Source organism: Macadamia integrifolia, chromosome 5 (genome assembly GCF_013358625.1).
Source record: "Macadamia integrifolia cultivar HAES 741 chromosome 5, SCU_Mint_v3, whole genome shotgun sequence".
NCBI classification, from domain to species: Eukaryota; Viridiplantae; Streptophyta; class Magnoliopsida; order Proteales; family Proteaceae; genus Macadamia; species Macadamia integrifolia.
In genome coordinates this window covers 17,029,778-17,041,167 of record NC_056561.1, presented here as the reverse complement: position 1 = coordinate 17,041,167, position 11,390 = coordinate 17,029,778, and the positions used below count along the sequence as shown (strand labels likewise).

Genomic DNA, 11,390 nt, shown 5'->3' with positions numbered 1-11,390 from the left:
TAAAAAAGAAGAAGAAGAAGAAGAAGAAGAAGAAGATATATAGGTTGGTTGAGTCCATTTTTTGGATAAGTTCAACCTAACCTAAAGCATTGCTAAGAGTAGGACACAATGAACTGACCAACAAATTAAATGAGGCCACTAATATGAGTAACCAATCCTCATCAAAAAAATATAATGAGTAACCAATCAATGGGTCCCTATGGGCTTGTAAATGTTGGGGGTTGGACCTCCAATTAACACTAATGGGTCCATGCCCATGTCTTTAATTTTGTTAAAAAGTTAGACGAAATGGGGTCAATAGATGAGAGTTCTAAAATAAAAATTTCTATAAGAGGTGGGGTCTTTTATTTGGGGTGGGGTAGAAGAGAAATAAAGGTGGATGGGTTTCGGATCGGAAACTTACAAAAATTAAATTACTGGGCTTTTCAATTGAGTTAACTCGGTTTGACTTGCAGATTTATTCATATTATTGGGCTTTCACTGAGTTAACTCGGGACATTGCTAACTTATCAATTCAAATGGGTTATCTCCAATATCAGAATCAGATTGCAATCCGTCGATCCTAATCTGATTCCAATCACTCCCAGTCAGTAAATTCATTATTTTTTCTATGAAGTGGCAATTCATAATTAATTTTTAGGGTTCAGATTAATTTCAGTTTATTCTGCTTCCTTGGACCATCCGGCTCGTCTCCAACGAGCGTCCAACCATATTGTCGATGGTCGACACGTGGGATCCAATAAATCCGACGGCTCAGCGACTTCTACGATGCGTCTGTTATTCCGAGGGTAAATTCTCAGAAAATCTATTGCTTCCACGGCCGCCGGAAAAGCAGTACACAAGACCGTCTCTTACTGGGTTGATGATCTCGTCGTCGGATAATGTAAATTGAAGCATACCTGAATGGATTAGAAATCGAAGCATAATTTGTACGGAAGGTTTCATTTCCATCTTGTGTTGTTTCTTTGATTCGAGTTTAGTGTATCTTTGGTGTTGGTTTGAAGTTTGATGGTTCAGTTGATAAATACGGGTAATCTCCGATCGGAATCAGAGATAGCATGTGGGAATAAGTTGCCGGTGAAATTGGAGATTGAAGATCCCTTGGATGAAGAGCACGGACCTCTCAACAAGCGATCCAAGCTCTTACCTTCTCGTCAGCAGGTCTCAATTCCACTCCGATTATACCTTTGTTTCTATACTAGTTTAATTTTATGTTATGACTTTTTTTTTTTTTTTTTTTTGCCTTTTTCCGGTGGAGATCCAGCTCCTGTTCCATCTATTTCAGTAGAACAAATTTAGGGTTTTTCAATTGTTTAGGCTTTTGGGTCTCCCTGATTTGGGCTTCTATTTGTAATCGGTTTTTTAAGTGAGTTGATTTTATTTAATTCATAATGTGAGGGTTTTCATCGGAACAGAAGAGAGAAAGGAGGGAGAAGAAGAAGATGTGAAACTCCGAATCAGATCAAAAACCTCTACGTTTTGGGGTGGTATTTTTAGACCCTAGATCCAAGTACTGCAAGTTAATGCAATTCCTCAAACCGTCTGCAATGGTTCCGTTGGAAGAGGAAGGTGAAGGACTCCGGTGCCGCTGGAGGAAGGTTTCTGTCGTTCATCGCCTCTGCAATCGTTCAGCAAAAGGAGAGGCAGGAGGAGAGACAGGTGACGAGCCGTCGGATTTTTTGGAATCCACATGTCGATCGGTGAAATTGTTGAACGCTCATTGGACCATCAGTCGTTGGAAACGAGCCGGATCCATGCTTGTGTGAGAATAGTCAACACCTTTCATATTTTCTGTCTTGTTCCTATCATCAGGAGTTGTGATAAAAAAATAATAAAATAAAAGAATCTCTGCACCAACTAAATGGTCATGTGACTCATGTTTCAAGCCTAACTCCCAAAAGAAAGGAAGAAAAAAAACAAAAAAATAAAGGGGGTGGCAGCTCCGTGTACGTATCACCTTGTGTCACAGTTGAAGGTGCATATATGTCTAAGGAATTAATATTGAAGAGTACCAGATATTCAATGTACTTAGGTTAATATGGGAAAATTTTTTGCTGCCACTTGGACTCTCAGTCGAAAAAAAATAGAATAATTCAATTATCCTTTAAATTTACAAATAACTTCTTAGATTCCATTTATTTGGTAACAAGTCAAGGTAACTAGCAGCTAATTTCATCAGTACACATAATATTGATGACCTAATCTTTGGTTGTGAAAGAGGTCCATCAATGTGGATCATTCTTCGCAAGAGGACTCTTAAAAGACTATAAATAATTAAATTAACAAAAAATGTAGCCCATCTGGATGCACCGTTTGATTGCATTTCAACTTGAGCAACTTATTTCACCATATGGCCGGGCTATCTATTTGATCATTTTGGCCATTGGATAGATGGACTAATGACATGGATAGGACACTTGTTAGTTTATCTCAACCATAAGGTCACCATTTACTTTATTTTTTTTATATTTTTTATTATCTTTTATCAGTAGACCTTTCAACTTTTATTTTTTATGATGATTGACCTTGTTCTTACAATAGTTCTTGCATTGCACCTTCTACACAACAAAAACTAAAAATTTTCATAAAAAAGCTTTAAAATAAGGCCTGAGTTTCCCTACACTGTGGGTATAGAGATTCTTTGACTTCACATATCTATGACTAAGAATTATAGATAGGACCCTAAGAACGTAGAAGCTCAGTGACAAGGTCCAACACGTCACTATTAAGAGACCATGAGTTCAAACCTCTTTGGGGTCTACCTATCAGAAACAAAAAGAATTCGAGGCCTTTGAAGAGATATTTTCACAAGAAACAGGTATACCCAGGAAAATATTTATTGAAGATCTTCTAAAACGATTTGAAGGGCCCATACATCTAATCAGTCACGGCATATAGATTTAGTTAAAAGTCATCATTACGAAGATTCTAATAATAGAGTAAATTGAATTGTATGGACTATGAACAGAAAATGTTTAAAAACTAACAACTAACATTGAATTTTGTTATTGATTCCCTTTATAAGCAATTTGATGGCATACATTATGCTCTAACTGAACTAATTTACTTAATGAAGTTCCATTTAAGTGATGATTAAGCTAAGAGTTTTTAAAATTTGGCAATATGCTCTAATTGTATGGTTCCAGTCAAGGAAAACTTTCTCCTTGTACAAAAGTAAAATAATTTTAGGAGAGAGCGGATCAGGTTCACGTATGAAAATGTACAAGAACAGTCTTGATCCGAGGATATCGAATCAATTTTCTTTCTCTTCATTTAATAGATTATATCTGAACGGATCATGAGTGTACGAGAACATTCTCGTACATGAACCTGATCCGTTCACATTTTAGGAGAAAAGTTCAAACAAACAAAACTGCATGGCCCCACTCATATTATTAATTATTTCCCTTCCACTCATTCTCTCTCCTAAGTTCCCTTCTATTGACAATTTGTAATGGGATTCTCCTGTTTTCTCGAAATAGTATTCTGATAATGGAGGGAACCCTCTCCCAATAACTTTAATTGCAAAAGAGTGTGGAAGTAAAATATTACAAAAGTTGATTCTAATCCACTGGTTGATGTTGACACATTTAAGAAATCTCCTTCTTATCTAGGATTGCCAAATTCAAATTGAAATCCGATCGAATAAATTAATTGAACCAAATCAAATATAATTTCAATTTTGTTCTTATTTCAGTTCCAGGTCCAGCATAGAAACCAAAACCAAATCAAATTTGGATATTAATATATTATATCATATATTATTAATATTAGCATAAGCTTTTTTAATATTATTATATTATACATTGTATCTTATCATATATTACTTAGTACATAAATTAGAATCAAAACCAAAATAGAACCAAGCATCTGATTTGATTTGAATATTGAATTTCAGAACCAATTCGATTCTTGATTCGATTTCAGATCACATCAACACTCTTTGAAACCAAAACCAAAACTAAAATTAAATCAAATAACCAATCCAAAACCGATTTTAAACCCTTATTTACTATCCCTACTTTTACAGTCCTTTGAGAAGAAAGACAAGAGAATGAACAATGAAGCTTACACAAAGCAGCATACATCTTTAGAGACTAATAACGAAAAAAAAAAATGTTGGAAAATTTCAATCAGCGGGAAAACCCTTTAAATTTTGAAATAGGAGTCATGTTATAGAATGGGATATTTACGGAATCCCCATGAATAGGATCAAACCTTATTCCCTGATATTTACATGAGATTTCTTTCTTATTCTTAAACAAGCCCTCGAGAGGGCTTAGTTGATCCATCATTTATGTTTCATCTTTCATTTTCTTTTCGTTTGTTTTGGAAAATGATATCATGTCTGATATGATGGTCGGTAGGTTGGGAGTTCCTTGTTTGTGTTTCTCACAACATGTTATTGATTGCATTATATGATTAAGGGTGTCCATTAGTCAATCTTCTCGTTTCATTTTCAACCCAAAAGATGGTTGAACACGTGGTAGTTTGCCCCTTTTTTGTTTTTTTTTCCCGGTGAGTAGGAACAACCTATAGCTGGATCCTATATGATCAGTCAAAAGTAGATTTAATTGGAATAAAATCAGATAGGGGGAATCAGAGGATACGAATTGGAATCTGATTCCATATAGATTCGATTCGATTTTTATCCTTCCACCTTGGGTGATTGGACATTCAATTTCCACTTTCCACTTTCCAATCTTTTAAACTCATTTTCCTAAAAAAAAAAAAAAAAGTTAGATACTGCAAATAGTTAGTAAGAGAAGCTTGATGTGTTTCATTGATGATTTTTTTTTTTAATGATTAAATGAATATGGTATGCAATAAAATGTTTTTTTTTTAATAAATAATTAAAAAAATCAATTTGGATTTCAGTCATAATGAGATACATCTTTCATTCTTGTGCAATTATTAATTGGGTTGTTATTATGTAGTTATGAGGCATTATTATTAATGGGGAGTTAATTAGTAGGTAATAATCGAATGCAATGGTAAAATTATAGAGCGATTAGTGAGTAGTTCTGGTTGCTAATTGTACGCTATAATATAAATATTGAAAAGGATGAAACAAGAGAGACATTGATAACTTTTTAATCATGGCTTCCTCTGTAAAGTAAGCTGAGTTATATTGTTAGTTTACCCTATTTTACCTTATCATGATTCTCTAGTCTTTTTTCTCTCCTCTCTTTACCATGTGTGTAACAATCATTGTTACTTGCAAACGTGGTAGAGGGACTCCTTTATTAGCTTATGTTAGGTGTGGTATGGAAAGTAATTAGATAATGGGAGAAGTGGGTGTAGTTACCTACCTAGTAGTTTAATTAAATGGGGAGTTGCTTGAGCAATTATCTTAGTGGTGATGTACATGGTTAACCATTTATATGTAACTAGCTATTTAACTGTTATAACTTTCTTTAAAAAACAAAAATAATAATAAATAAAATAAAATAAAATCTTGTCGTAGAGAGACTCCTATTGGTAGTTATCAGCTTATGTTAGGTGTAGCATATGAAGTCATCAGATAATGGGAGAATTGGGTGTACTATCAAGTAGTTTAATTAAATGGGGGAGTTGGATGAGCGATTACCTTAGTAGTGATGTATATGGTTAACCAGTAATATATAACTACAGTTAATCTATCTATTTTATTGGATAAAGAATGGAAGTAGAGTAGATTGATCGACAAAAGGATTCCTATAATTCTCTTTGTAGAAGGAGATCATGCCTTCCTCTATTAAGCCAAAGAAGCCAGCTTCATTTATAAAGCTATTTTATCATTTTTTTCCCCCCAATTTTATCTCCTTTCAACCCTATTATGTTTATTCTATGTGACATCTTATCTCAGCCCTCCCCCGTGCACGCATCAAATGGATTTTGATTGATTTTTGCTAAAGAATCGTTTAATAGGCATTCGGATAACTATTTTTTTTTTTTTCGTGAAAATAATTGAAATAAAACAAAAATTTTAACGTTGATCTGTGATTATGATGTTAACAATATTGGGGTCTACATCTTTCATTCATGCAGCAATGGGTTTTGATTTCTACAAAAGAACAAAAAAAAAAAGCAATAGCTTTTGATGGATATTTTCTAGAAGGCCCCACAAAAAATGGATAATGTATGACATATATATATATATATTTATTCTTAACTGATGAAGATATAATTTTTGTAATTAGTTTAAAATTTCATGGGATTGACACAGGGTGTGGACAAATGCAGATCGATCTATGAGTTTTGGATTTTTTTTAACCTGTGTTTTGATGTTTTTTGGTCCAAGAAATGTATGTGTTAATGGAATTAGGGTTTATAATTATTAGATAATAATTTGTACATTTTAAAGATATTTGGATTTTGATGATAATGATGTATGGCTAATAATTATGCATGATCGGCTCAATTTTGTATTTTTATTATCTGTTTTGTTGCTTTATTATTATGCATGTGTTAATAATTTAGGCTTTCTTTTGGTGAAGTTTATATTTGTATCCATTACCTATTTTTGAAAATCATTTGTGATAATTTGAAAAACTCGGTTACAATAATAAATTATGGACCACAAATAATTTTATCAGACATATGAGATGCACTCTATATTCTCTGCACCATCCTTTAAAGTGCAGGTCCATTCGCCGTTGCTGCTTAATTGAAATCTCTTAGTTTCCCATCGTTGCCTTGCTATTATAATGCAAGCCTTTATGCATGTAACGAGGAGTCTGGGAAGGATGATAGATGGTTTTGATTCTGAGTCAATATCTTTGGATCTCAATTGATGCACTAGGGCTAGTGCAGTATATATAATTTTGCATTTCTTTAGATTGCATGCATACATTATTTTAACGCTTTTCTTTTTTAGATACTGATATTTGAACCAAATAATTAATCTAGACTCCAATGATATTTTGTAATTATGAAGATGACATTGATGTGGGTTTAATGACAATGGTAGAAATATGTCATTTTGCAGCATTATATGACATGATAATTTTTAATTATTTCATATATTATCTTTGCCAAAAATGATTTCATATATTACATCATTTTATGGTGATTACATAGGAATTTTTTTTTCTTATAATTCTTAGCTCTTTCTTTCAATTTTATCATTATTTAATTCTATATTGAATGTGTGTAGGGCATATAATGTTAATTAACCTTAAAAATGGCATATTTATTAATTTTTAATATTATTAAAATTTTATACACACTTATTGATCTTTAGGACTTGAAATTGAAAGTTGAAAGTTGAAACTTGAAAGTGAACAATATGGTGGGAATTAAATCCAACCCTTCCACCTACCAGTCCAATGCTAAAACAGAATGGGAATTAACAAGAATCCCCCAGTAGTGCAAATAGGCCAAGCCAAGAAGATCCTCTTGTGAAGGGGGAGCAGTAGACCGTTCGGTTCGGGGGTTAGCTTTATTAGTTGAAAGTTTCGAACTGTTCCAAGGAACTCTCTCTCTCTCTCTCTCTCTCTATTTAAGATATTGGGTGGAATCATGAATCATTCATTTCGCCCATTCTCCTCCCGTGTCAACCTTTACACCCTTTCTTAAGAGACTATTATAACTTCATTCTTATTCTCTCTTTGCTTTCCACTCCACACTCTGTCTTCCTCTACTTTGTTACTCTCTAGGAGAGAAAAAAGAAGAAGAAGAAGAGCTAGAGAAGGCTAAGCTTAGTAATATAAAGATGGCTATCGCTTCAGCTGCTCAACCTGTCTCCGCCGAGAGCACAACTCTCATCGTCGGCGCCACCGGTTTCATCGGCCGGTTCGTCGCGGAAGCTTGTTTGGAAACCGGCCGACCTACCCATGTATTAGTCCGATCCATTAAGACCACCCCTTCTAAGTCCCAAACTATTAAAGCCCTCCAAGACAAAGGTGCCATCGTCCAACAGGTACTCTCTCTCTCTCTCTCTCTCTCTCTCTCTCTATATATATATATATAGATATATATATATATATATATATATGATCATCAAGAGTTAATGTTGTATTTTCGTTTCAAAATATTTAAGGGGTCGATCAAGGACAGAGAATTCATGGAGAAGCTGCTGAAGGAGCACAAGATCGAGGTGGTGATATCAGCTGTAGGTGGGGATAGTATCTTAGACCAGCTCAGCCTCATCGAAGCCATCAAAGCCGTTGGCACTGTTAAGGTGACTTCCTCCACCACCACCACCACCGCCGCCGCCGCCACCTCCAGTGGCCCATTTCATCTTCATGCATGCCCATATAATGTAGTCTTCCTTCTCGCAGAGGTTTCTTCCTTCGGAGTTTGGACATGACGTAGAAAGGGCAGATCCAGTGGAGCCAGGGCTGAGTATGTACAAAGAGAAGCGAGTGGTAAGAAGGGCGATTGACGAAGGACTTGTACCCTTTACCTACATCTGCTGCAACTCCGTCGCAGCTTGGCCCTACCATGACAACACTCACCCCTCTGAGGTGCTTCCGCCGTTGGATCGTTTCCAAATCTATGGTGATGGCAGTGTTAAAGGTGCGTACGTACGTTCTTTAACGTAGAACCAACCACCCAACAATTTATATATTTCCCTGTGGTGTCCGGATAAAGTCTCAACCCTTGGATCCCAAAGCTTTGAGGTGGTATCTCGATCACGAGTCAAAGCAATTAATGTAGCATTGAACCAAATTTGACTACTATTCTGCTAGTAAAGTTCTTGTGACCTAGGCTCATAGTCAAGGAAATGGAATCTTGAAAGGACCTAAGTGGGGTATTTATCATTTCATAGGAAAGTGAAGTATTTTATTCCCTTGGTTGTGAACCAGGTAACAACCAAATTTTTTCCTCATCTGTCCTCTCCATCTCCCACTGTCCATTACTTTGTTGACACCAGGTCAAAGTAGGGTCAACAAGGGGATGGGTAGATTAGATGACTATATGGGCAAGTGAAGTCACACTCCTAATATTCTATGTACGGTAGGATTCCATGTGAAGATGTCACCATGTGGGAGAGGATCCAAACTTGTACGCGTGTCATTTCTTTTTGTTATTATATATCTGAATGAGTGAATGGAATTGAATTAATAGCATACTTCGTGGCTGGTACGGACATTGGGAAGTTCACAATGCTAGCGGTGGACGACGAGAGAACCCTAAACAAATTGGTGCATTTTCGACCGGCCTGCAACTTCCTCAACATCAATGAGCTTGCTGCTTTGTGGGAGAAGAAGCTTTGCCGCACTCTCCCTCGTGAGACCATCACTGAAGCCCACCTCCTTGCTGCTGCTGCAGGTGATTTTTCCTTCCTTCTTGGAACTTTCCTTTTAGATTTTCAATTACTTACAATTTTTTATTTTTTATTTTGGGGGGGGGGGGGTTGTTTCGAATGTGGATCAGGTTCTCTTATGAGAACCATTTTCGTATAGGTTGATCCACACAAATGGAATCCACCACAAAGTTGGTTGTCCCGTGGATTCCATATGAGATGATTAGCCCCATACGAGAATGGTTCTCGTACAAGGAATTGATCTGCTCTCGGTTTTTTTCATGTCCCTACGCTTAATGAAGTATAATATTAATGCTTCACTATTTTCCACATCCATGTGATAAAATATCATTTACCAATATAAAAAAAAAAAATGCTAAAAAACCAAATAAGCATCTCATTGGTACAACTTCAACTTAAAATGAATAGAGAAAGAGTGTGGATCAGGTTCTCAAACGAGAACCATTCTTGTACAATCTGATCCATACACATGGAATCCACCATCCAGCTTTTCCTTGTGTGGATTCTATTTGTGTGGATCTGTCCAGGACGAGATCTACTCTCATAGAGAAGTAGCTAAAATTAAGATGACAATTTTTATCTTATATATTCATCTCCATCTGATGGCATTTTGATAATTTTTATAACTTTGAATTAGAGTTTGAAAAACTTTCCTTACTTTAGACAAAAATTTGGTCATTGAGATGTATGTGGGATTCTCTATCAAATATACTAACCCATATAAATGGCAAATAATATAGCTTCATACTTCCCTAGGCATACCCTATTTTTTCCTTTTCTTTTTTTCATATATCTACTTTGGAAGATAGGATTTTACTGATAGTGTTCTTCTTCTTACCTCAATTGAATCTAAAATTTGATACAGAGAACATAATCCCGGAAAGCGTAGTGGCCTCTTTCACCCATGACATATTCATAAAGGGATGTCAAGTAAATTTCTCTATCGATGGACAAAAGGACCTGGAAGCCACTTCTCTTTACCCAGACATCCCTTTCCGCTCCATAGCCGACTGCTTCGACGACTTTGCCACCCTTGTTGCCACCGCCACCGCCGCAACCGCCACTGCCACTGCCACTGCCGCACAACAATCTCAGCAGCCACAGAAGCCCCATTTCCAGTGCCAGAATTCAAAAGTCGATGGCAACACAATTGAGGGTAAAGGAGACTACACTGTCAATAAGAACTCAATGATATTCAATTCCCAGCCAATTGAGACTTGACTAGGTACCATGGATTTAAAATTCAAATTCTCTACAATAAAGAGTAGTGGGGAACAAAGTGAATTGCATGATATATGTATGTGAGCTTTGCTGGTAGCAGGAGTCACCATTTATATAAACTCTTGAGCTGGATGGGTTCTTAGTTCTGAAGACATATATAAGCAGTTAGCTCTACAGAGATCACCAGTGCTTCACATAATTCTCCTTTTGTGGTCCTCCATTCCTTGGTTCAACAGGCACTTGATGTTTTCTCAAAGTCACAGGAGCATTAATATGAAAATTAAAGGAATTCCTCTCCCTCTCTCTCTCTCTCTCTCTCTCTCTCTCTCTCTCACACACACACACACAGTTAAGCTACACAGTTAAGCTACCATTTTGGGCTTTATTTCTTTCCATTCTTCCCCTTTAGAACTTCTGTTGTAATAAAAATATTTCATTGGGTTTCAATGAAATATTTCATGTATCTTGTCTCAAACCCTGCACATATTTTAGTTATTTTATACAACAATTGCTGAAGATTTTGAGTATCACAAAATGTAAATATGTCAAGGATTCTCTCTCATTTCCCTCATGATGTTTTGGTAGGTCACAATGCCCTCTGATCTTAGGCACTTGCCAAGAGATGCCAAAATACTTGCAAAATAGGGGTGGGGAGCTACTATACTATCAATGTAACTCAAAAGAGGGTGAATTGGGTATATAAATGGGCGAAGGTTGGGCATGCCGCCAATGACAGGCACGTGCTGGACAGACTAATAAGCAAGCTAGATAGGAAGGGGCTGGGTGTGGGGAGAGAAACAAGCTCATGGCTAATAGCCCCACGGTATACCCAGCCTTTTCCGATAAAAATTAAGACTTGAAAGTTCAATACTAAACTACAAAAGGAATTGAAGAGAGGGAGAGAGGGGGGGGGGGG

At 36.2% G+C, this 11,390-nt stretch overlaps 1 protein-coding gene and 1 long non-coding RNA gene across 3 annotated transcripts; both read left to right on the top strand.

Annotated features, from left to right (window-relative positions):
• Positions 1-552: 552 nt before the first annotated feature.
• On the top strand, positions 553-1,862 carry LOC122080356. The gene is made up of 2 exons (XR_006140682.1): positions 553-1,161; positions 1,416-1,862. It is a non-coding gene; the product is annotated as an uncharacterized LOC122080356 (long non-coding RNA).
• Positions 1,863-7,508: 5,646 nt separating this feature from the next.
• LOC122080354 (leucoanthocyanidin reductase-like) lies at positions 7,509-10,990 on the top strand. 2 transcript variants are annotated; one of them, XM_042647312.1, is made up of 6 exons: positions 7,509-7,903; positions 8,024-8,164; positions 8,265-8,502; positions 9,055-9,258; positions 10,119-10,478; positions 10,575-10,990. In XM_042647312.1, exons 1-5 carry the CDS (start codon positions 7,697-7,699, stop codon positions 10,472-10,474), a joined length of 1,146 nt encoding a protein of 381 aa, XP_042503246.1. In that variant the 5' UTR covers positions 7,509-7,696; the 3' UTR covers positions 10,475-10,478; positions 10,575-10,990. The 2 variants fall into 2 exon arrangements, with proteins under 2 accessions (XP_042503246.1, XP_042503244.1); XM_042647310.1 differs by having other exon boundaries at positions 7,510-7,903; positions 10,119-10,990.
• Positions 10,991-11,390: the final 400 nt, after the last annotated feature.

Bases quoted from the DNA above. Each gene is read 5' to 3' on its own strand.
- LOC122080354 (XM_042647312.1), top strand. From the start codon at position 7,697: ATGGCTATCGCTTCAGCTGCTCAACCTGTCTCCGCCGAGAGCACAACT. The intron at 7,904-8,023 runs GTACTCTCTCTC...AAAATATTTAAG, and splicing joins AAGGTGCCATCGTCCAACAG to GGGTCGATCAAGGACAGAGA. The intron at 8,165-8,264 runs GTGACTTCCTCC...TCCTTCTCGCAG, and splicing joins AAGCCGTTGGCACTGTTAAG to AGGTTTCTTCCTTCGGAGTT.